The following is a 27,193-nucleotide window of genomic DNA, read 5'->3' as shown; positions in this document are numbered from 1 at the left end:
TGAGAAATTGCGTCTTACTGTAGTTGTTTTTTCTTTTTATTTATGTTAACAGTTCTTTATTGAGTTATAACTCACATATAGTAAAATGTGTATATCTCAAACATACGTCCCAGTGAAATTTGACAAACGTATACATACATGTAACCAGTGGTCTACTAGTTATTGACGTCTGTCTCAAAAGATGGATCTTCTCGTTCAAAGAGCTTTTGTAGTATTTCAAGATACCTATTTAGGGTTTTATTATCTTGGACCATCACAATAAGCCATATACAGGAAACCCCTGGTTTCTGATTCTTTTATGAATTCATTGTTTTGGCATGTTTCCAGAGTATTTTTGAATCGTCAGCATTCTGCACAAATTATCATCCACCCTAAGTATTGACTTCATATGGTGTATTGCCCAGTAAAATGAATTGGAATCACCTAGACATCTCTCTGTTTTTAAAGATAGAACTTTAAATCTTTTTGTTCTTTTTAAGACTTTTTTTTTTTCATTTTTGGCCCAAGGATAGAAGTGGAATCAATGAGTGAATTTATAAAAAAATCAGTGTGTTCTGCAAAATATTGGAATTGTCTAGTGAAAAATAGTAGCTTTATTTTGACTTTTATAGTCTACTTAATTGAACTTTCCATGGGCCCAAAGGCGAGAGCATTGATTTTTTTTCAAACTATAAAAATGTGTCCCCGTCTTTCACCAATGTATTTTAATTTTTTTGTACAATATGTACCAAATATGCCAAAGAAATCTAATTTTAAAAGTTGTATCTGTTGCAACAAACTTTAGAGACTGTGTATGGTAAATGGCTGGAATGAGTTTTAAGCATTCTTAAAGGGAACGTTAAAATGTCAGATTTTAGAAATACTGTGTACTTATATTCTTTTGGTAGGTAAAGTAGAGACTGCTGAATGTTTTTCTGCGGGGTCCTGTGCTTTTAAAAATGTACTTTCCTCCTAAATTTTATAATTGTAACACTCTTACCGTCTTAGGAAAATATTTGACTTTGACTTTGTATTTTTTAAAAGTAATCTTTGGGTTGTTTTCTTATACCCCTAATTTTGAATCAGTAACCAGAACAGCAGAAAGATAAACTCAAGGTTAAAGCAATCAGTGAATGACGGCTGGAAATAGCATGCATTATAAAGATTCCTTTTTAGAACTTGTCTTCTGAAGTCTTTACATCTCCAGCATTGATCTTTTAAAGCTTTCAGGGTACTAAGTACTTTAACAGCAGAGAAATTATGAAATATGCGTATTTCATCAAGTTTCTGATTTACACGTTTGTAGTTTAAAATTGTTAATATGGAATACTTCGGTTTGGAGTACGCATGAGTATAAGTTAGAGTCTAACCAGGGAACAGACATCACTTGAGGATTTAGAGCAGAGCGGTTTTTAATGTAGGAAAATGTTTATGCAGGTGATAGCACTGAGAAGGCAAAGGACTGGGAGGCAATACAGAGATTGACAAGTACAGGAAATCACTGCCATCGGTAGGTCAGAGGGACATACAGAAGAAGCAAGGCCATGCCAAATTCCTGGGGTGAGGTTACCCAGAGATAGTTGGAACCATAGTGGAACAGTTCAGAGAAAAGTTGGGGCAATGGACACAATGCAAATGCTCCTGGAGACTCTGTGAGAGTAGAGAAGGCAAGATGACATAATCCTTCAGCTTCTCCTTTCTTCCCTGCCTTCAGTCTCCCATCCCAGGGTCTTGCTTTGGCTGAAGCCAACTGATAGGGGTGCCTGAGAAACACAAGCTGCTCTGTGAGATGGAGCAGATCAGGCAAACAGCCAGAAATGGATCTAAGGCAAACAGATCCAGGGCTGATATAACCTTTCAGCAGAAACTCAAAATCATTAATTATGTGCTACATTTTTAAAAAGTAGTAAAATTGAGGAAAAATTACATTTAGTTGAAAATTTAGATTTCAATGCTACATGATTTTTCATATTTCTTTAAGTATCTTCAAATAAATATTTGCTTAAATTAAAAAAATTTTTTTACAAAGACGCACTTAGAGTTGAAAGACTAAAATTGTGTGTTCAAGGTCATATTTCTAGTAAGTGTTGAAGCCAGGCCTTCTAAAAACTTATCCAAGGAACCTTTCCCATCTTATGCTGAGGGATCAGATAGAAGCCAATCTAAACATCAAGGTTCTTTGTTACTCTGATATTTATGAGCTTTATAATCTTGACCACATCTTTTAACTTCTCATACATTCAATAAATATTCTCCTCCAAAAATGTGAATAAAGATGGCTATTATGCCTGACAGGGAAGATAAATCCAAAAGGGGAGAAATGAAACCTCTTGAAAACTCTTCTGGGGTTATATGAATTAAGGTATTATCTATTTCATGTATGGAAAATAGAATGACTTTGCCTTTGTTTTAATAAGTACTTTAAAAACAGTTTTTAAGTTTGTCAGTATTCCCAACCATTTTTCTTTCTCCTCCCCGCTTTAAAAAATCAAATTTATTTTAGGTAGATTTTGTGTTAGGAGATGCACGAATAAGAATTTTAAAAGAGAAACTATTTAACTTAGAAAATTCAGATTAAGCATTTCTGTTGTGAAAAACACATTCTGAAAACTTTGAAGTTGCTCCTCTTTTGTTCCTCTAAATCTAGATCAGAAAAGCAATGTTGACTTCAAAGTTATCCAAAGAACAAACACTAATAAAACAACACAAGCAAGTGTGGTGGCAGGAATACCAGAGGCTGAATGAAGTCAGGTAAGAACTGGGGGACATAGTAAGAACACGTAGGAATTACTAGGAATAGCACTTATCTTGTCAGATGTTCCATAATGTTCCATGTTAATTAACCATTACAATAAAAATTTAAAGTTACGATTTGAATGTGAGTCAAATTAAAATCCTTTCATTTCCTCAGCTTAATCTGAAATCCAGTGAATATATTAATATGGCTTTTGCTTCCTGTTGGAAAGAAGATGATCTTCTGTATGTGTCAATCACTTCCACACTCCCACTCTCATACTTGTATTTACTTGTATCATACTTAGCATATTGAATTATAATGTTTTAGATACATGTTTTTTCCTACCTATAAAGTGGTAAAGATCCTATCACGGGCAAACATCTCATCATATTCATTTTTATGTAGTAGAATACATAGGAGAGATGTAAATGCTTTTAATACATGGATGAACTAATGAACAAGGAGTTCAAGTTGCAAATGATTTCTGGGTGTAAGTGCATCATTACTAACTTACTCAATTTTGCTTTTTGACTTTTGTTATTATTTCCAGCCGTCACGTAAAGATAAATTAAAATGAAATATTGATTCTACAGTTGATCTTAATTGTAATCTTTGAAAAATTAGTTTTTTCAAAGGTCAAGGCAAAAAGAGAAGGCAGATGTGTTTCTCCTTCATTTATAGCTTGTATACTTGTTTTAATGATGATATTTATAAAATGTGCTTCTAAAATGTGCATTTTAAAGCATTTATTTTATATCAAAATAGTTAATTTCTGTGGTCTTATTCTAAGTAAAGTTCCTAAATGCCATTAACTTTACTTTTGACTTAGGTCTTTTTCATGTTGATGAGTTTCTTATTCTGGCAGGTGACTCCTTTATGTGAAGTAGAAGGCTTATAATTGAAAGTGGTTTTACATTATTGTGTAACTTAAAACATAGAAAAACAAAGTTATATGGACTTCATCACCATACAGCTACTTTAAATACAATGAAATTAGACCCATCTTATCCCTCAAAAAGTCACCTTTTATGGAGTGAATGTTTGAGCCTATTGAAATTTTTTTTTTTGAAAATGTGCATAACTTGAAACATGACAAAAAGGAAAGCCATTAGGAAGCTTTAATTGTGGTGTTCACTGATTCAAATTCAAGTGTAAAGGAAGACACTGGGTAAAGTTTTTTGTTTTTTTTAAATCTTGGCTATTCCACGTCTTTCTTAATGTGTATATTAAGTTGTTCTTAAGCTATGTAGAAGAGGTGTATACATATCATTATGGGAAATAATTCTTTTGGCTGACCTGGAATGACACAAAGAAAATGGAGATGAGGAACACTTAAGTAATGATAACCTTAATGTCTCAGAACTTGTAAGGGCTGAAAACTGGACAAAATGAAGAATTCCACGATAAGTTTCTATGTTATTCTAGAATGCAGGCTAATTTCAATTTGTGTTCGGTGCAACTAAAAGCTAATAGTAATAGGAGATAAGTTAGAGAAATGACTACCTTGTGGAGAATTTAGGGCCACCAACAAATTAGAAGTAGTTAAAGTCCTAACAGTGTTTGTCAACCTTTAGAAATCAACATCCCCTTTTAATAAGTAAGATTCTATGCCTTACCCTAAAAGACAACATTTAAGAATCTCAGGCAGGCAGAGGATAAGGGCTTATATAACACCTAACATTTGCTAGGTAATTTAATATGTGCCAGGTAATATTAGGTTGGGCAAAAGCCACAATTATTTTTGCACCGAGTATGTTAAGTCCTTTACATGTTTTATCTCCTTTAATATTTACAACGACCCTACAAAGTAGTCGTTATTGCTCTCTCGGTTTTACAGATGAGAATCTTGAGTCTCAGATGATGAAAGTTAATTTGTAGATCATAAATAACCTAGTCTGTGTGGACCTGGGATTGGAACATTTGCCCCTAACTTCTGTGCTCTATGACCTTGGAGTTGAGTAGCTTTTTCCTTTTTCTACAGGGTTCTGTTTACATCACCTGAGATGCAATTGGTCTAGCCTTGCCGTCAAAAATAAAAGAAATTTTGCCAGGGTGTGGTGGTGCATACCAGTAGTCCCAGCTACGTGGGAGGCTGAGGCAGGAGGATCACTTCAGCCTAGGTGTTCAAGTCTTCAGTACATTATGATTGCACCCATGAACAGCCACTGCACTCTAGCCTGGGCAACATCGTGAGACCCCATGTCTAAAAACAGCAAAACAAAATGAAAACATGTTGCCAAACTTTGATTCTTTGAAATCTGTACTAAGAAAACTAGACAAAATTTTCAAATGTAAAATTATGTTTAATATTTACATTTATACAGTTTTATTTAAATTGTGTTATGCTTAATCAAACTATACCCCTTGAGGTTTTTGACACACTTTTCCAGAGGCACTTTCTCCCTCGTTTCATTCTGGTACCACAAAGAATCCCTTAAGTTTTTGTGTGGTCGTTTGCCCAGATGATGTATTAATCTACTCAGTGCAACCACCTGCAGATAAGACACCCTGGTGAAGGGCATATTTGAGCCTTCAGGTGTCTACCTTGGTATAGATTCTTATCCTTCCAGAAAGGTGCCAAAGTTCTAAGTGGAGAATCAGTCTCCTCAGATCATCAAAAATTACCCATATCTTCATTTTTTGGCAGTTAGTATGCTCTGTTATGACTTTCTGGGTGCCGAGCTAGATGGTTTTTAAGTGCTGTGTTTTTGGTTAAACAAATCTGTTCTGGAATAACTTCTGGTTTGACTCAACCATTATGCACTCATCCTCCATGTAACAGTTGCAAATGTGATCTTAAAAATATTTCTGGCAGAAACTACCTGCTGGAAAAATAGACAGTGAGGTATCACTTACAATATCACCCCTCCTTTATACATTTAAACAAAAACCAAAACCTTGTCCCATGTAAATTGGCTTAGAAAATTATGACACAGCACTTTGGGAGGCCGAGGCAGGTGGATCACCTGAGGTCAGGAGTTTGAGACTAGCCTAGCCAACGTGGTGAAACCCTGTCTCTGCTAAAAATACAAAAATTAGTCAGGCATGGTGGCGCACACCTGTAGTCCCAGCTACTTGGGAGGCTGAGGCAGGAGAATTGCTTGAACCCGGGAGGTGGAGGTTGCAGTGAGTCGAGATCACGCCATTGCACTTCAGCCCGGGCGACCCAGCAAGACTCCTTCTCAAAAAAAAAAAAAAAAGAAAAAGAAAATAATGACACGTACATAAAATGGAATACTATGGAGTCATTAAATGATAATTACGAAAACTATTTAGAAATATCTAAAAAAAACTAGTGTTAGTAAAAAAAAAAAAAAAAAAATCGCACAACATAAAATGTTAAATATGCCATGTTATGACCATGTGAAATATATCAACATTTAGATGAGGGCTAGAAACTTATCTGGAAAAATTAAAATAATAATTATATTAAAGGATTATAATTGCTATTTTTTTATATTATACCATTTTAATACTGTAATAATCATAAAACTCTTTTATATGATTTAATTGAATCTGCCATAAGCAAGGGGTAGACTATAATATTTTTGGATGCCCATTTAGAGTTAGTTATGGTTTTATTCTAAAAAATGACTCTATTTTAAAAATATGTAGGCCAGGTGTGGTGACTCACACCTGTAATCCTGGCACTTTGGGAGGCCAAGGTGGGCGGATCACTTGAGGTCAGGAATTCAAGATCAGCCTGGCCCACATAGTGAAACCCTGTCTCTAATAAAAATACACACACACACATATTAGCTAGGTGTGGTGTCACATGCCTGTAGTTCCACCTACTCGGGAGGCTTAGGCACGAGAATCACTTGAACTCAGGAGACGGAGATTGCCGTGAACTGAGATTGTGCCACTGCACTCCAGCCTGGGCGATCAAGCGAGACTCAGTCCAAAAAAAATACGTATGTACACATATGTATACATATATAAGCTCATGAAGATTTGTTGCTCTTATTAGTATATTAAAAATAAAGTATACTTCTACCTCTGTAATTCAGGGTCTCATCCTTTCTGAACTTTTAAAATTACCTCCTTGTTGGTCTAGATTTGTCTGATACCCTCCTCTTCATCTTCCATCTCTATTGCTCACATCTCCTTCTGCTCTATCTTGTTGTCTTGGGAATCTTTCTGAAACACGGATCTGAGGAAGTGAGGTCAGCCTACTGACCTTCAGTGCTTCCCAATGCTCTGGGTCCTCTCCACATGCAATGCCAGGACCTGCTGTGGGCTGGCGTTTGCTCCGCTGTTTCTTCTGCCTGAGCCTATGCATCTACCTCAGTGTCTAGCAACGACTCAAGCCATGTTAGGAATTTAGTACATGGTTTAAATGAACAGATGACAAAGCCATATTAGACTAAATATCTCTTTGGTTATTTTTTAAAACCTAGATGTATGTTTATGATTGTAACATTTATTGAGATCACATCTCTTTCAGATGTAAAATGGAATCTGAAATAAAATCCCTTCTCAATGAAGAGAACATTGGAAATGAATGTCTTTGTGACCTTACAAATTTTGGTAAGATTTTTTTGATCCTATATTTAAAGGGGAGTTTTATTTTCAAGAATGAGAATGGGCCACTCACTTCATGTTCTTTTAATATTAACTGCCATTTGTTTTTTCTAAGGAAATCCCCAAATCTGTACTCTAATGATCTGTTTTTGGAGACACTTAAAATAATAATGTGTTCCTTTAATTCAATTTTGTTTCACCATAGAGCAAGAGCTATCAGAACAATGGTGCACATATCTTAAAAATATAATAAATCCTATTCAGCAGCTGAGAGCAGATCTAAAATACAGACAGCATCACACTTTGCAGCATTCACACCCACATATTGAGTTTAACTCTGTGAAAGTATTGGAAGAGGTTAGTATGTTACCTTTATTTTCCATAATGTAATATTTCATTTTTGTCCCAACTAGAAGAGTTTGAGATAAGAAACAAACATGTGTGACTTGTATATTAGTTAATATTAATACATAAATAATATTTAAATAGAAGGGCAGCTAATTCTATCCACTAAATATTTTAAACACATGCCTGAACTCTGTCGAGAACCCTCATTTCTTGTCTGGAATGTTCCAGTGGCCTCATAACTGGCTTCCCTGCTTTCATTCTTGCCTCTCCTCCCAGTGCATCCTGGGATCTTACCCCAGCACAGGGGGATTAAGTCATCTGTTGCTGAAATTCCCCAGGGGCTCCTGTGAGTACATAAGTCCTTCTATCCACCTATAGCCCCCTTTTTGCTTCTTCAATCACATCTGCTACCTGACATTTCCACTTTGCCATAAAAGCTCAGTCACACCCAGGCTGGCCTTCTTTCTGTTTCTCCGACATGCCAGGCCCATTCCTGTACTGGCTATTTCCTCTGTCCTGTTGATGTGACTCTTTGCCATTTAGATCTTGGCTCAAATGTCCTCTTGTCTGAGAGGCCTGTGCTGAGAAGCCACAGTCACTCCCTATCACACCACCCTATTTTGACATTGCCTTCCTGCTCCTGACCCTTTCTTACATATTTTTTTATTAGTTTGTCAACTGCTTCCCCTCAATTGAGCATAAACTTCTTGAGTATAGGTGTGCTATGTTTGATAAAAATTTAGGTGGTTTTTTCTATTTTTCAGTTATTCTGTAATGTTATATTGCTTTTATAAATACTCATAAAAATATAAATGTATGCCCAGCTGGGGATTAGAGGCAAGAATGCAAGGGAAGGAAGGGGTGATTGGAGCAGAGACATCTAGTAAGTTCTCTGCATTACCACAGAGAAAATAAAAAGGTGGGTGCAGAGTGACTGTGACTGCACTGTACTTTCTGAGCTTATTTTTGGGATGTCTAGAAGCTTCATCGCAGCTCATTTGTCTGATGAGCACTGCCTACCTGGCTGGGCATCTCTTTAACTCTCTTCCACAGGTCTTTAAACTTCATCACTGATTGGCTTTTGAGAATAATTATTGTGTCTTTAAATATAAATATGGAATGAATTGCAATAATTTGCCTACTACTTGTTCCAAATGTCCTATAGGTTGACTTTGTGAAGAAACAATTGAAAACTGTCTTTGAAAGACTTAGGCTGGAGCAACAGAGAATAGAAAATGATCTTTCAGACTGGAGTATAAAGGTAAGTGTGATGTGGCTAGTAATTTATGTGTTTATCAATTTGTCGTTTATGTTAAATAAAATAATCATATACTTTTTTTTCAGATTCTAGATCATTCTTTGGAAGAAAAGACTAACCCGCTTAGTGAACTGCCCATTGAATTAGAAAGTTTGGAATGCCCATACCCTGATTTGAAATCTTCAATTCTCAGTGAGTTCTATAAGTTTACACAGAAATATCAAAAGAAGCTTCAAGACTTTAATCTGAAGTTGGAAGACATATACAGGTGATAAGATAAAACTAATTGAGTCCTGTGTAGACTTTTGACACTAACTTTTTATTTTTGTTTGGGGTCACTATACTTCCAACTTACTGTATAGTTACTGTGTAACTGGAATACAATCAATAAATGTTTAGATTGACTATTTGATGAATAGAGAGGGTTTTATTTTTTCAAAAAAATTTCTTGACATAATAGTTCTTAAGATTTTTATAAGGTTAAGACATGTTGAAAATGTCTCTTATTGAGCTCTTCACTACACAGGTAAGAAATAGTTTTCAAATATGAATTTTCAGTAACCACAACTTTTCTTTTCAAGATGTGAAGCTGCTCTGCAGTAATTGATACAATGGAAAATGTACCCATGGAATTATGTTACTTGTAATTGACTGTAATTTTATCCTATGATCAACACAGAGTATGTTTTCTAAATTTTAAAAAAATTTCTTCTATATGTTAAATTTCATTTTTAGGAAATAGATTTCTGGTTTTCTCCCAAGAATGATTATCCACTTCTGCATGGTGAATATAATGTTCAGTGATTTAAAATTCAGTTTGGCAGCAGTGATCTTCTCTAGTGTCTTCTATGTTAAAATTCACTTAGATGACAAATCCGGATACACCACTCTGAACTAGATCAATGGTCTACCTTATAGTGTATATGAAGCATCTAGGGGACATTTTGTAGGGAAACAGCTTTGTGTGCTATGATATTGACCTCAATATTTTCCCCGAAAGAATGTATATTTAAGGGACACATTTATAGTAAATTAAAATAAAAGGTTTATAACTTTGGAATGGAAGAAGACGAATATGACAAATATTTATATTTCTTATGAATTGCCTGTGAACTGCAGCTCCTCTGTATGAAACTATTAATGGTAAGAAATAAATTACAGGGGGAAAAAACTTAAATTATACTAAGTAGAGTTATTTGCTTTGGTAGCTTCCTGATCCAAACTCTTCAGTTACAGCTTCTATTGGTCTTAGCACTCTTGTCAGTAAATAGAGCTAATTCTACCTGAAGTTGGACCCCTTTTTCTGATGGTAGCTTCTCCCCATCACACACCTTTTGGTCTCCTGATAGCCTTTCCTTCCCCATATCTCTCCTTTCCTTTCTTCTTTCCTATCTTGCAGTAAAGCTGAGAAATAATAATATACAATTTACACTTGATGATTGATTAATTACATGTTAACTGTAACTCAGTCATAGTGAAGTACTAACTCAACCATGCACTACACTTAAGTCTCCAATTGTTAAATGAACGTTGTCTTCCCACTCCCCATCCCAATCTTGTTAAAGAGATTTTAGAACTCATCAAGAAAGAGGAAGAGGATTTTTTGTTTGGTAGTGGAGAGGGCATTATAATCAGCCTGATTAACTGTAGTTGTGAAGAGGGTAAATCTGACCCTATCATTTAAAGCAAGTTGGCTGGCCCAGGACCTCCTCTCCCAGATGATTCCTTATCTCCCTGAGAAAGCTGGCTGAGATCGTGGTGTTTCTAGGTTAGTAACTCCTCAAGAGGGAGGAGTTTGCCTTAGCAGTCTAAAATGGCTTTCTTCCAGAAGACTTATTCTTCACAGCCCATTTTCCTTCTTTCTTTTTAACTAAACTCAATTTCTGCTCTTTCATAATGCAACCCTGTGTGACTCAGAAACAGTTGAGATTCACAGCTACATTAAAATTACTGAAGATTAAGTGGAGGATTAGATGAATATATATCACATGCTAACAATTCTGCAGAAGGAAGAAATATTGAGGATAAAATACCTTAGGAAGGCTTGATGGAGGAAGTAAAATTCACTATGGAGTTTGAAGAAGGGGTATGCTTAGCATAGGCAGAAGACGGTGGGGAGGCATTCTAAGAAGGGAGATTAAATGACTAGACTGTAAACCCCTTGAGGACAAAGTAATTTAGTAGTTATATTTGTATCCTTAACATCTTTAAATAAATGATTGTTCAATTGAGTTGAATTTGAAAAGAAAAACAATGAAGGCAAGACATGTTATGGGAACAGTAGGAATCTACTTTGGAGGAATATAAAGTTCATAAATTCTAGTTTAATAGTCTGCTTGCCACTTATAATTATCCATAATACATTTTATTCAGATGATGATGTGTTTCACTTGATGAATATTTATTGAATAAAACTTAAAATACAGTAGTCATTGCAAGCTCCCTGGTAGGGGGTTCAACAGACAGATTAGTTTAGTATATGGCTTTGCCTCTAAGAAGGCTTGGAATATTTGGGGGAAGAAATGTATATACATGTACCCTGACCAAATAAAAATAACATGCAAACGTCAACTAAAGAAAATATTTTATAAATATGCTGGCAGGAAATAATGAAGCATCAATAAAAACTGAATGAGGTTTCAGGAGTTGTGTCTTTGAGAAGAAAGAGTAAAAGAGTGATTTCGAATAAATACAGAGGTGGTGGCTATCAGTAGTCTGTGGCTTGTGAGCAGTAAGGCATAAAAGTATACTGTTCTACCTAGGACAATGAATTATAGGTTCAATCATAACATTATTTGTACTTCCAGTTTACCAGTATCTTCACTACTTTGATATGGCCTTCTCCCCTCTTTGTTCTAGTTATTGGGCTCACATAGATTATGTTCATGTATGTGGAAGTGTGTGCATAGTTTAGACAGTTGTGTACTGCTATGCCATATGAAAGTTGAAATATCCAGGGGGCATTGTTTAATTATAAAAGGTTTTCATTGGCTAAAGGCAGTGGACATCATGGTTATTCCCAGTGTTTATTCAATTCTTCCTATTTTATAGTAGCTCGCTGGTTTGGTTTTAAATGACTCCATCTCTAGATCCAAAGGTAGGCAGTGATTGGGAGTATGTACCCGTCAGTGCAACCTCATTTTCCCAGGTCACAGTGACTAGCTAAGGGAGGTCTAATCCTCAGGAGACGATTAGGTGAATATACATCACATGCTGATATGGTTTGGCTGTGTCCCCACCCAAATCTCACCTTGAATTATAATAATCCCCACATGTCAAGGGTGGGGCCAGGTGGAGATAATTGAATCATGGGGGCAGTATCCCCCATACTGTTCTCATGGTAGTGAATAAGTCTCCAGATCTGATGGTTTTATAAATGGGAGTTCCCTGCCACAAGCTCTCTTGCCTGCCACCATGTAAGATGTGACTTTGTTCCTCCTTTGCCTTCTGCCATGAGTGTGAGGCCTCCCCAGCCATGTGGAACTGTGAGTCAGTTAAACATCTTTCTTTTATAAATTACCCAGTCTTGGGTATGTCTTTATTAACAGCGTCAGAACAGACTAATACACATGCTAATATTTCTGCAGAGGAAAGGAACATTGAGGATAAAATAACTTAGGAGGATTGATGGAGGAAGCAAAATTCACTATGAACTTTGAAGAATGGGTAGGGTTAGCATAGGCTACCCTGAGCAAAGCTCAGGACTTTTGTTAGGTGCTTGTGAAAAGCAGTATCTTTTCTGCATGGATGTTACCAAGAAAACACATGGCTGACGTTGCTACTGGCAGTCATTTGGTGACCGAAGGAAGACAGCCTTTGAAGACAGGGCAGGGCCTCAGGAGTCCTGGAGAAACTGAGCTGGTGCTTTATTTGAATGGCATGGGAAGTCCACCTCACTGCTGGAATTTTAAGGGCCATTGGTCCAATTATTGTCTTAAACCAGTGTGACTTGGCTTTCTAGTTGTTTGCAACTAAAAACATCCGTAATTCAATACAATAATTGATTTGGCTTCAAAATATCCATGACTCATGGAATTAATCTGAAAAATTATATTAAATATTCCAATTTATTAGGAAGATTAAGCTTGTAAAATCAGCCAAACTTTAAAAATGAAGATTAACTAATGGTGGAGGGATGGGACTTGCGCAGCCAAATATAAATATATATATTTTAAAATCAAAATAGATTAGAAAGTTCTATGTGACTATGGAGTGTGTAGCGGATCAGTGGAACAAAACAGAAATAAAGCAGAAAAATATAATGATTTAATTTACAATAAAGGCTAATTTCAAAACTGGGATAATATCAGATTATTAAAGAGATAGCATTAGATAATAGGCAATTGGAAGATAAGGTTAGATCTCTTCATTCTATTCGACTCAGTAACCTCCAGGTGCGTTAAGATATGAAGAAAGAAAATCATAAAAGAATGAGATAAAAATAATAAATAATCTTGAAGTAGAGAAGGCCATTCAAAGACTATTATTTTCAGTGAAACTCGTAAAGAGTTTAAATAAATACAATGGCATAAATATTTTTTAAAATCTAGCATAATTGTTACTCAGAGAAGTTTTAACTCTAGAAAATAGAGACTTCTGGTTTTCAGTCTAGCATGTAGAAACATAGTTGCCACTTGCTTCTAACAACAAATAAAAAGCTGAACAAACTGAAAAATCAGATGTCTTTGATCTATCAAATAAGTGAGACCACAGCACAAAATGCTTCCCCCAAAATTGGAGAGACAGAAAGATACAAAGAATTACAACTTACTGGAGCAGAAATACATGAGCAGAAACCTCTGCAGGAACCGGTAATGAGCTAAGAAACCCTGAACCATAATTCATAAACTGCTAGAGGCTCAGTGTAGACAAATCTGAGAGTTAAAAACTCCAGGAGGTCCCAGTCATAGGAGGCAATCCACACTTTTGTGAGTTTTACTCCAGGAGCTATATCAGGTTCTCACTGTAAATATCTGATAAAAATTCCCTTTTGCTTCTGGCAGCAGGAGGATAAAAGGAACCAACTTGATCTATGCATTCAACGCAATCCCAGTCAAAATCCCAGCAAATTATTTTTTGGATATTGACTGGCTAGCTGATCGTAAACTTGACGTGGAAAGATGAAAGACCCAGATAGGCAGATCAATATTGAAAGAGAAGAGCAAAGTTGGAGGACTGATACTACCCAACTTCAAGACTTACCATAATCAAGATTGTGCGATATGACCAGAGAATAGCCAAGCAGATCCACAGAACAGAAGACAGAACCTAGAAATAGGTAAAGGGATCAATGCAACAAGAAGATCTAACTATCCTAAATATATATGCACCCAATACAGGAGCACCCAGATCCTAAAGCATGTTCTTAGAGACCTACAAAGAGACTTAGACTCCCACACAATAATAGTGGAGACTTTAACACCCCACTGTCAATATTAGACAGATCAACGAGACAGAAAGTTAACAAGGATATCCAGGAATTGAACTCAGCTCAGGACCAAACGGACCTAATACACATCTACAGAACTCTCCACCCCAAATCAACAGAATATACGTTCTCTTCAGCATCTCATTGTACTTATTCTAAAACTGACCATCTAATTGGAAGTAAAACACTCCTCAGCAAATGCAAAAGAATGGAAATCATAACAAACAGTCTCTCAGACCACAGTGCAATCAAATTAGAACTCAGGATTAAGAAACTCAAAACTGCACAACTACATGGAAACTGAACAACCTGCTCCTGAATGACTACTGGGTAAATAACAAAATTAAGGCAGAAATAAATAAGTTCTTTGAAACCAATGAGAACAAAGACACAATTTACCAGAATCTCTGGGACACATTTAAAGCAATGTGTAGAGGGAAATTTATAGCACTAAATGCCCACAAGAGAAAGCAGGAAAGATCTAAAATTGATACCTAATATCACTAGAGAAGCAAGAGCAAACAAGTTCAAAAGCTAGCAGAAGACAAGAAATAACTAAGATCAGAGCAGAACTGAAAGAGATAGAGACAAGAAAAACCCTTCAAAAAAATCAATGAATCCAGGAACTGCTTTTTTTGAAAAGATTAACAAAATAAATAGACTGCTAGTCAGACTAATAAAAAAGAAAAGAGAAGAATCAAGTAGACACAATAAAAAATGTTGTAAGGATATCACCACTGATCCCACAGAAATACAAACTACCATCAGAGAATACTATAAACACCTCTACGCAAATAAACTAGAAAATCTAAAAGAAATGGGTAAATTCCTGGACACATACACCCTCCGAAGTCTAAACCAGGAAGAAGTCGAATCCCTGAGTAGACCAATAACAAGTTCTAAAATTGAGGCAGTAATTAATAGCCTACAACCAAAAAGAGTCCAGGACCAGATGGATTCACAGCCAAATTCTACCAGAGGTACAAAGAGGAGTTGGTACCATTCCTTCTGAAACTATTCCAAATAATAGAAAAAGAGGGAATCCTCCCTAACTCATTTTATAAGGCCAGCATCATCCTGATACCAAAACCTGGCAGAGACACGACAAAAAAAGAAAATTTCAGACCAATATCCCTGATGAAAATCGATGCAAAAATCCTCAATAAAACGTTGGCAAGCTGAATCCAGCAACACATCAAAAAGCTTATCCACCACGATCAAGTCGGCTTCATCCCTGGGATGCAAGGCTGGTTCAATGTACACAAATCAGTAAACGTAATCCATCACATAAACAGAACCAAAGACAAAAACCACATGATTATCTCAATAGATACAGAAAAGGCCTTCAAAAAAATTCAGCAGCCCTTCATGCTAAAAACTCTCCATAAACTAGATATTGATGGAACATATCTCAAAATAATTAGAGCTATTTATGACAAACCCACAACCAATATCATACTGAATGGGCAAAAACTGGAAGCATTCCCTTTGAAAACTGGCACAAGACATGGATGCCTTCTCTCACCATTCCTATTCAGCATAGTATTGGAAGTTCTGGCTAAGGCAATCAGGCAAGAGAAGGCAATAAAGGGTATTCATATAGGAAGAGAAGAAGTCAAATTGTCTCTGTTTGCAGATGACATGATTGTATATTTAGAAAACCCCATTGTCTCAGCCCAAAATGTCCTTAAGCTGATAAGCAACTTAAGCAAAGTCTCAAGATACAAAATCAATGTGCAGAAATCACAAGCATTCCTGTACACCAGTGACAGAGAGTCAAATCATGAGTGAACGCCCATTCACAATTGCTACAGAGAGAATAAAATACCTAGGAATACAATTTACAAGGGATGTGAAGGACCTCTTCAAGGAGAACTACAAACCACTGTTCAAGGAAATAAGAGAGGACACAAACAAATGGAAAAACATTCCATGCTCATGGATAGAAAGAATGAATATTGTAAAAATGGCCATACTGCCCAAAGTAATTTATAGATTCAATGCTATCTCCATCAAGCTATCATTGACTTTCTTCACAGAATTGGAAAAAACTACTTTAAACTTTATATGGAACCAAAAAAGAGCCTGCATAGCCAAGACAATCCTGGGGAAGAACAAAGCTGGAGGCATCATGCTACCTGACTTCAAACTATACTACAAGGCTACAGTAACCAAAATAGCATGATACTGGTACCAAAACAGATATATAGACCAAAGGAACAGAACAGAGGCCTCAGAAATAACACCACACATCTACAACCATCTGATCTTTCACAAACCTGACAAAAACAAGCAATGGGGAAAGGATTGCCTACTTAATAAATGATGTTGGGAAAACTGGCTAGCCATATGCAGAAAACTGAAACTGGACCCCTTTCTTATACCTTATATAAAAATTAACTCAAGATGGATTAAAGACTTAAACATAAGATCTAAAATCGTAACAACCCTAGAAGAAAACCTAGGCAATATCATTCAGTACATAGGCATGGGCAAAGACTTCATAACTAAAACACCAAAAGCAATGGCAACAAAAGCCAAAATTGACAAATGGGATCTAATTAAAGAGCTTCTGCACAGCAAAAGAAACTATCATCAGAGTGAACAGACAACCTACAGAATGGGAGAAAATTTTTGCAATCTACCCATCTGACAAAGGGCTAATATCCAGAATCTACAAAGAACTCAAACAAATTTACAAGAAAAAATCAACCCCATCAAAAAGTGGCAAAGAATATGATCAGACACTTCTCAAAAGAAGACATTTATGCGGCCAATAAACATATGAAAAAATGTTCATCATCACTGGTCATCAGAGAAATGCAAATCAAAACCACAATGAGATACCATCTCACACCAGTTAGAATGGCAATCATTATAAAGTCAGGAAACAACAGATATTGGAGAGGATGTGGGGAAATAGGAAGGCTTTTACACTGTTGGTGGGAGTGTAAATTAGTTCAACCATTGTGGAAGAGAGTGTGGCGATTCCTCAAGGATTTAGAACTAGAAATACCATTTGACCCAGCAATCCCATTACTGAGTATATACCCAAAGGATTGTAAATCATTCTACTATAAAGACACATGCACACATATGTTTATTGTGGCACTATTCACAACAGCAAAGACTTGGAACCAACCCAAATTCTCATCAATGATAGACTGGATAAAGAAAATGTGGCACATATACACCATGGAATACTATGCAGCCATAAAAAAGGATGAGTTTATGTCCTTTGCAGGGACATGGATTAAGCTGGAAACAATCATTCTCAGCAAACTAACACAAGAACAGAAAACCAAATGCCACGTGTTCTCACTCATAAGTAGGAACTGAACAATGAGAACACATGGACACAGCAAGTGGGAACATCACGCATTGGGGCCTGATGCAGGGTGGAAGAGGCTAGGGGAGGGATAGCATTAGGAGAAATACCTTATGTAGGTGACACGTTGATGGGTGCAGCAAACCACCATGGCACCTGTATACGTATGTAACAAACTTGCGCATTCTGCACTTGTACCCCAGAACTTAAAGTATAATTTAAAAAATTAAAATTCAAAAAAAAAATTTAAAAAAAGAACCTAGAAATAGACCACATATATGCGATGTTTGATAAAGGAGCAGAGGCAACACGATGAAGCAAAGATAGTCTTTTCAGCAAATGTTACTGGAACAACTAGACACACATATTCAAAAAAAGGAATCTAGACACCTTTCACAAAAATTAGCTCAAAATGTATCATAGGCCTAAATGTCGGACACAAAACTGTAAAATTCTTAGAAGGTAACATGGGAGAAAACCTGGATGATCTTGGGTATGACAATGACTTTTGAGACCAAAAGCACGATCCATGAAAGAAATAATTGATAAGCTGAACTTCATTAAAATGACAAACTTATGTTCTGCAAGAGACAATGTCAAGAGAATGAGAAGTCAAGCTGCAGAATGAGAGAAAATATTTGCAAAAGACACATCTGATAACAGACTGTTATCCAAAATATACAAATTACTTTTAAAACTCAACAATAAGGAAACAACCTGATTAAAATATGGGCAAAATCCTGAAGACACCTCGGCAAAAAAAGATATACAGATGGCAAATAAGCACATGAAAAGATGATGCACATTATATGCCACTAGAGAATGCAAATTAAGATAAAATACCCCTACACACTCATTAGAATGGCCAAAATCCAGAACACTGACAACACCAAATGCTGGCAAATAAATATGTAGAGCAACAGGACCTCTTATTCATTGCTGGTGGGAATTCAAAATAGTAGGGCCACTTTGGAAGTTAGTTTGACGGTTTCTTACAAAACTAAATATACTTTTACCATACAATCCAGCAGTCATGCTCCTTGGTATTTACCCAAATGAATCAAAACTATATGTGAACGCAAAAACCTGCAAATGGATGTTTATAGTAGCTTTATTCATAATTGCTAAAACTTGGACATTACCAAGATGTTCTTCAGCAGGTGAATGGATAAACTGTGGTACATACAGACAATGAAATTTTATTCAACGCTAAAAAGAAAAGGGCTAGCAAACCATGAAAAGACTTGCAGGAAATTTAAATGCATATAACTAAGTGAAAGAGACCAATCTGAAAAAGCTTCATAGTGTATTATTGCAACACTATGGCATTCTGGAAAAGGCAATATTATGGAATCAGTAAGAAAATTAGTGTTGCTGGGGCTAGAAGGGAGGGATAAATGAGTAGGCAGAGCACAGTGTAGTTTTAGGACAATAAAACTATTCTGTGCAATACTACAATGGTGGATAAATGTCATTACATGTTTGTCAAAACTCTTAGGATGTGCAACACCAAGAATGAATCCTAATATAAACTATGGACTTTGGGTAATAGTGATGTGTCATCGTAGGTTCATTGATGATAACAAATGTACTCCCTGGCGAGGAATACTTACAGTGGAAGAGGTTTTATTTTGCAGGGGGCTGAGGATAAGTGGGAACTCTCTATACTTTCTGCTTAATTTGGTGTGACTCCAAAACTGCACTAAGAATATAAAGTTTATTAAACACAGAGAAAAAAATAAAAATGTCATTGCTATTTAACTGTTTCAGAGCATAGAAAAAGGAGGGAAACTTCTAAGTTATGTTCATGAAGCAAGTATAATATTGATAGAAAATCTTGAAAAAATTGCACACATACAAAAATTATGCCCCAATCTCACTTATATCTATTAATACAAAAATTCTAAGTAAAATATTCACTGTCATGATTCCAGCACATTAAAATAGTTAAGGTAAAGATATCTATTATGGCTTATCTTCATGAACACTGAAATGTCATTAAAAAGCTAACACTTATTCTTTAAAAATATAAAAGGAATAGTTGAATACATTTTTCCTATAACAAAATATATTAACTTCCAAAAACTTAATGGGAATACAATAGAGCATTTTTGTTAGTGAGAAACAAGTCTGTAATCACCACCATTATTTAATATTATTCTGGAAATACTAGGCAACACAATTAGACAAGAGAAAGATATTAGAGTTATAAAGTATAGGTAAAATTATCTTATTTGCAGATAGTGAGTTTTTACAAGAAAAACTCATGGCAATCAATGGAAAAAAATCTAAAGAAATAAGATAATTTGAAAGGAGAGCCAAGATGGCTGAATAGGAACAGCTCCAGTCTACAGCTCCCAGCGTGAGTGATGCAGAAGACGGGTGTTTTCTGCATTTCCAACTGAGGTACTGGGTTCATCTCACTGGGGAGTGTCAGAAAGTGGGTGCAGGACAGTGAGTGCAGCGCACTGAGCTTGAGCTGAAGCAGGGCGAGGCATCACCTCACCCAGAAGCACAAGAGGTCAGCGAATTGCCTTTCCTAGTCAAAGAAAGGGGTGACAGATGGCACCTAGAAAATCGGGTCACTCCCACCCTAATACTGCACTTTTCCAATGGTCTTAGCAAATGGCACACCAGGAGATTATATCCCGTGCATGGCTCGGAGGGTCCTACGCCCACAGAGCCTCCCTCATTGCTACCACAGCAGTCTGAGATCAAACTGCAAGGTGGCAGCGAGGCTGGGGGGAGGGGTGCACGCCATTGCCAAGGCTTCAGTAGGTAAACAAAGCAGCCCAGAAGCTTGACCTGGGTGGAGCCCACTGCAGCTCAAGGAGGCCTGCCTGCCTCCGTAGACTCCACTTCTGGGGGCAGGGCATAGCCAAACAAAAGGCAGCAGAATCCTCTGCAGACTTAAATGTCCCTGTCAGACAGCTTTGAAGAGTGTAGTGGTTCTCCCAGCATGCAGCTGGAGATCTGAGAACGGACAGACTGCCTCCTCAAGTGGGTCCCCAACCCCTGAGTAGCCTAACTGGGAGGCACCCCCCAGTAGGGGCAGACTGACACCTCACATGGCCGGGTACTCCTCTGAGACAAAACTTCCAGAGGAACGATCAGGCAGCAACATTTGCTCTTCACCAATATCCGCTGTTCTGCAGGCTCCGCTGCTGATACCCAGGCAAACGGTCTGGAGTGGACCTCCAGCAAACTCCAACAGACCTGCAGCTGAGGGTCCTGTCTGTTAGAAGGAAAACTAACAAACAGAAAGGAAATGCACACCAAAACACCCCATCTGTATGTCACCATCATCAAAGACCAAAGGTAGATAAAACCACAAAGATGGGGAAAAAACAGAGCAGAAAAACTGGAAACTCTAAAAATCAGAGTGCCTCTTCTCCTCCAAAAGAACACAGCTCCTCACCAGCAATGGAACAAAGCTGGACAGAGAATGACTTTGATGAGTTGAGAGAAGAAGGCTTCAGACGATCAAAGTACTCCAAGCTAAAGGAGGAAGTTCGAACCCATGGCAAAGAATTTAAAAACCTTGAAAAAAAATTAGACGAATGGCTAACTAGAATAACCAATGCAGAGAAGGCCTTAAAGAACCGGATGGAGGTGAAAACCAAGGCATGAGAACTACACAAGCCTCAGTAGCTGATTCGATCAACTGGAAGAAAGGGTATCAGTGATGGAAGATGAAATGAATGAAATGAAGCGAGAAGAGAAGTTTAGAGACAAAAGAATAAAAAAAAACGAACAAAGCATCCAAGAAATATGGGACTATGTGAAAAGACCAAATCTACGTCTGATTGGTGTACCTGAAAGTGATGGGGAGAATGGAACCAAGTTGGAAAACACTCTGCAGGATATTATCCAGGAGAACCTCCCCAGTCTAGCAAGGCAGGCCAACATTCAAATTCAGGAAATACAGAGAACGCCACAAAGATACTCCTTGAGAAGAGCAACTCCAAGACACATAATTGTCAGATTCACCAAAGTTGAAATGAAGGAAAAAATGTTAAGGGCAGCCAGAGAGAAAGGTCGGGTTACCCACAAGGGGAAGCCCATGAGAATAACAGCTGATCTCTCAGCAGAAACTCTCCAAGCCAGAAGACGGTGGGGGCCAATATTCAACATTCTTAAAGAAAAGAATTTTCAACCCAGAATTTCATATCCAGCTAAACTAAGCTTCATAAGTGAAGGAGAAATAAAATCCTTTACAGACAAACAAACGCTGAGAGATTTTGTCACCACCAGGCCTGCCCTAAAAGAGCTCCTGAAGGAAGCACTGAACATGGAAAGGAACAACCAGTACCAGCCACTGCAAAAACATGCCAAATTGTAAAGACCATCGAGGCTAGGAAGAAACTGCATCAATTAACAAGCAAAATAACCAGCTAACATCATAACGACAGGATCAAATTCACACATAACAATATTAATCTTAAATGTAAATGGGCTAAATGCTCCAATTAAAAGACACAGACTGGCAAATTGGATAAAGAGTCAAGACCCATCAGTGTGCTGTATTCAGGAAACCCATCTCACGTGCAGAGACACACATAGGCTCAAAATAAAGGGATAGAGGAAGATCTACCAAGCAAATGGAAAACAAAAAAAGGCAGGTGTTGCAATCCTAGTCTCTGATAAAACAGACTTTAAACCAACAAAGATCAAAAGAGACAAAGAAGGTGATTACATAATGGTAAAGGGATCAATTCAACAAGAGGAGCTAACTATCCTAAATATATATGCACCCAATACAGGAGCACCCAGATTCATAAAGCAAGTCCTGAGTGACCTACAAAGAGACTTAGACTCCCACACAATAATAATGGGAGACTTTAACACCCCACTGTCAACATTAGACAGATCAAGGAGACAGAAAGTCAGCAAGGATACCCAGGATTTGAACTCAGCTCTGCACCAAGCAGACCTAATGGACGTCTACAGAACTCTCCACCACATATCAACAGAATATACATTCTTCTCAGCACCACACCACACTTATTCCAAAATTGACCACGTAGTTGGAAGTAAAGCACTCCTCAGCAAATGTAAAAGAACAGAAATTATAACAAATTGTCTCTCAGACCACAGTGCAATCAAACTAGAACTCAAGATTAAGAAACTCACTCAAAACTGCTCAACTACATGGAAACTGAACAACCTGCTCCTGAATGACTACTGGGCACATAACAAAATGAAGGCAGACATAAAGGTGTTCTTTGAAACCAACGAGAACAAAGACAACATACCAGAATCTCTGGAACACATTAAAAGCAGTGTGTAGAGGGAAATTTATAGCACTAAATGCCCACAAGAGAAAGCAGGAAAGATCTAAAATTGGCACCCTAACATCACAATTAAAAGAACTCGAGAAGCAAGAGCAAACACATTCAAAAGCTAGCAGAAGGCGAGAAATAACTAAGATCAGAGCAGAACTGAAAGAAATAGAGACACAAAAACCCTTCAAAAAATCAATGAATCCAGGAGCTCGTTTTTTGAAAAAATCAACAAAATTGATAGACTGCTAGCAAGACTAATAAAGAAGAAAAGAGAGAAGAATTTAATAGACACAATAAAAAATGATAAAGGGGATATCACCACCTATTTCACAGAAATACAAACTACCATCAGAGAATACTATAAACACCTCTATGCAAATAAACTAGAAAATCTAGAAGAAATGGATAAATTCCTTAACACATACACCCTCCCAAAACTAAACCAGGGTGAAGTTGAATCTCTGAATAAACAAATAACAGGCTGTGAAATTGAGGCAATAATTAATAGCCTACCAACCAAAAAAAAGGCCAGGACCAGATGGATTCACAGCTGAATTCTACCAGAGGTATAAGGAGGAGCTGGTACCGTTCCTTCTGAACCTATTCCAATCAATAGAGAAAGAGGGAATCCTCCCTAACTCATTTTATGAGGCCAGCATCATCCTGATACCAAAGCCTGCCAGAGACACAACAAAAAAAGAAAATTTTAGACCAATATCGCTGATGAACATCGATGCAAAAATCCTCAGTAAAATGCTGGCAAACTGAATCCGGCAGTACATCAAAAAGCTTATCCACCATGATCAAGTGGGCTTCATCCCTGGGATGCAAGGCTGGTTCAACATATGCAAATCAATAAACGTAATCCAGCATATAAACAGAACCAAAGACAAAAACCATATGATTATCTCAATAGATGCAGAAAAGGCCTTTGACAAAATTCAACAATGCTTCATGCTAAAAACACTCAATAAATTAGGTATTGATGGGATGTATCTCAAAATAATAAGAGCAATCTATGACAAACCCACAGCCAATATCATACTGAATGGGCAAAAACTGGAAGCATTCCCTTTGAAAACTGGCACAAGATAGGGATCCCCTCTCTCACCACTCCTATTCAACATAGCGTTGGAAGTTCTGGCCAGAGCAATCAGGCAGGAGAAGGAAATAAAGGATATTCAATTAGGAAAAGAGGAAGTCAAATTGTCCCTGTTTGCAGATGACATATTGTATATCTAGAAAACCCCATTGTCTCAGCCCAAAATCTCCTTAGCAAATAGGTAACTTCGGCAAAGTCTCAGGATACAAAATCAATGTACAAAAATCACAAGCATTCTTATACACCAATAACAGACAAACAGAGAACCAAATCATGAGTGAACTCCCATTCACAATTGCTTCAAAGAGAATAAAATACCTAGGAATCCAACTTACAAGGGACGTGAAGGACCTCTTCAAGGAGAACTACAAACCACTGCTCAATGAAATAAAAGAGGATACAAACAAATGGAAGAACATTCCATGCTCTTGGGTAGGAAGAATCAATATCGTGAAAGTGGCCATACTGCCCAAGGTAATTTATAGATTCAATGCCATCCCCATCAAGCTACCAATGACTTTCTTCACAGAATTGGAAAAAACTACTTTAAAGTTCATATGGAACCAAAAAAGAGCCCGCATCGCCAAGTCAATCCTAAGCCAAAAGAACAAAGCTGGAGGCATCACCTGACCTCAAACTATACTACAAGGCTACAGTAACCAAAACAGCATGGTACTGGTACCAAAACAGAGATATAGATCAATGGAACAGAACAGAGCCCTCAGAAATAGTGCCACATATCTATAACCATCTGATCTTTGACAAATCTGAGAAAAACAAGCAATGGGGAAAGGATTCCCTATTTAATAAATGGTGCTGGGAAAACTGGCTAGCCGTATGTAGAAAGCTGAAACTGGATCCCTTCCTTACACCATGTACAAAAATTGATTCAAGATGGCTTAAAGACTTAAATGTTCGACCTAAAACCATAAAAACCCTAGAAGAAAACCTAGGCAATACCATTCAGGACATAGGCATGGGCAAGGACTTCATGTCCAAAACATCAAAAGCAATGGCAACAAAAGCCAAAACTGACAAATGGGATCTAATTAAACTAAAGAGCATCTGCACAGCAAAAGAAACTACCATCAGAGTGAACAGGCAACCTACAGAATGGGAGAAAATTTTTGCATTCTACTCATCTGACAAAGGGCTAATATCCAGAATCTACAATGAACTCCAACAAATTTACAAGAAAAAAACAAACAACCCCATCAAAAAGTGGGTGAAGGATATGAACAGACACTTCTCAAAAGAAGACATTTATGCAGTCAGCAGACACATGAAAAAATGCTCATCATCACTGGCCATCACAGAAATGCAAATCAAAACCACAATGAGATACCATCTCACACCAGTTAGAATGGCGATCATTAAAAAGTCAGGAAACAACAGGTGCTGGAGAGGGTGTGGAGACATAGGAACACTTTTACACTGTTGGTGGGACTGTAAACTAGTTCAACCATTGTGGAAGTCAGTGTGGCGATTCCTCAGGGATCTAGAACTAGAAATACCATTGATCCAGCCATCCCATTACTGGGTATATACCCAAAGGATTATAAATCATGCTGCTATAAAGACACATGCACACGTATGTTTATTGTGGCACTATTCACAATAGCAAAGACTTGGAACCAACCCAGATGTCCAACAATGATAGACTGGATTAAGAAAATGTGGCACATATACACCATGGAACACTATGCAGCCATAAAAAAAGATGATTTCATGTCCTTTGTAGGGACATGGATAAAGCTGGAAAGCATCATTCTCAGCAAACTATTGCAAAGACAAAAAAACAAACACCGCATGTTCTCAGTCATAGGTGGGAATTGAACAATGAGAACACATGGACACAGGAAGGGAAACATTGCACACTGGGGCCTGTTGTGGGGTGGGGGGAGGGGAGGGATAGCATTAGGTGATATACCTAATGTTAGATGACGAGTTGGTGGGTGCAGTACACCAACATTGCACATGTATACATACGTAACTAACCTGCACATTGTGCACATGTACCCTAAAACTTAAATAAAAAAAAAAAGAAATGAGATAATTTAGTAAGATGGCTGGGTATAAAATTAATGTAAATAGAACCCAAACTTTCATATATATAAACAGTGGCCATCTAGAAGATCTCATGAAAGAAAGAAACAGAGTTTGCAATAGCAATTCTAAATATAGAATATTTGGGAATTAATTTAACAAGAAATGTAAAAGATCTGTACTATAGGAAAAAAATTTCAAATGTTGCTGAAGGACATAAAACTTGAACAGGTGATATTTTAGTCTCAGAAGACTGAATAATTATAGATATATTTTGCATCAGTATATGAATTTAATGATATCAATAAAATTCACAGGATTAAAATATTAATCTGAATTTGAATTGAGGAGAATTCTGAGGAAAAGAAGCAATAATGAGGGAAGACTATTGCTGTCTTATATTAAGCATTTTATAAACTGTAGCATGTTGCCATGAACAGATCAGTCAATGGATGTGATTTGGGCTCAGACAATCCAAAAATCCTTGGATGAATTTGGGTTCAGAATTGAGTTAAAGGGAAAAGAAGCAAGGAGTGAGGCATTCACGTTGCTCATGTGATCATATTCTGACATTATAGCTTCCTGAGGTGGTAGGTGGGGCCTTTCCTAATCATGGCAGAGGCATTATTGTGTAAGTCATATAATATGTAGTCATAAACTATTTTTTGCTTAAAGAATTTGAATAGTTTTTATCATCTGCAACTAAATCTTAACAGATGTGGCGAGAGTGTGGAGAAAACAGGTATTTTATATTCTGATAAAGTGAGCCTAAACTGGTGAATCTTTTCTATAGAGCAGATCAGCAGGACTTCCCAGATCACAAAGCATATGCCCTTTGTCCTGACAGCCTCCAAATCTCAATAATATATCATATAAATGTACTTGAATATGTATACACTGATTTATTTTTACAGTTATTCATTGCAGTAGTGGAAGATTGAGCAAAAACCTTAATATCAATAGGAACTAGTTTTATAGATTATTGTATATACACAGAATATATTATTTTGCAGATTAAAAATTGTGAAAATTTACATTAACTGACATGGAACAATATGTAAGGGTTAGGGTGAGGTATATAGTTAAGTAATCAAAGCAATGTACAGTCTACATTGTGTAAAACAGGAAAAAGCAAACATATATATTTGCTTTTACATG

The 27,193-nt window shown here is 37.0% G+C and overlaps 1 protein-coding gene across 7 annotated transcripts in view; it reads left to right on the top strand.

Annotated features, from left to right (window-relative positions):
- Positions 1-27,193, top strand: part of CCDC148 (coiled-coil domain containing 148) — a 463,587-nt gene that overhangs the window by 110,531 nt on the left and 325,863 nt on the right. For 5 of the 7 annotated variants that reach the window (XM_055108604.2, XM_008958127.6, XM_003832701.7 and 2 more), the window contains 5 exons: positions 2,627-2,730; positions 7,164-7,246; positions 7,446-7,597; positions 8,754-8,849; positions 8,933-9,114. In XM_055108604.2, coding sequence (XP_054964579.1) covers positions 2,627-2,730; positions 7,164-7,246; positions 7,446-7,597; positions 8,754-8,849; positions 8,933-9,114 — 617 coding nt within the window. The remainder of the gene's footprint in view (positions 1-2,626; positions 2,731-7,163; positions 7,247-7,445; positions 7,598-8,753; positions 8,850-8,932; positions 9,115-27,193) is intronic. The other 2 variants (XM_063595379.1, XM_055108605.2) reach the window with 2 other exon arrangements.

Source organism: Pan paniscus, chromosome 13, assembly GCF_029289425.2.
Source record: "Pan paniscus chromosome 13, NHGRI_mPanPan1-v2.0_pri, whole genome shotgun sequence".
NCBI classification, from domain to species: Eukaryota; Metazoa; Chordata; class Mammalia; order Primates; family Hominidae; genus Pan; species Pan paniscus.
This window is presented reverse-complemented; position numbering and strand designations above follow the sequence as displayed.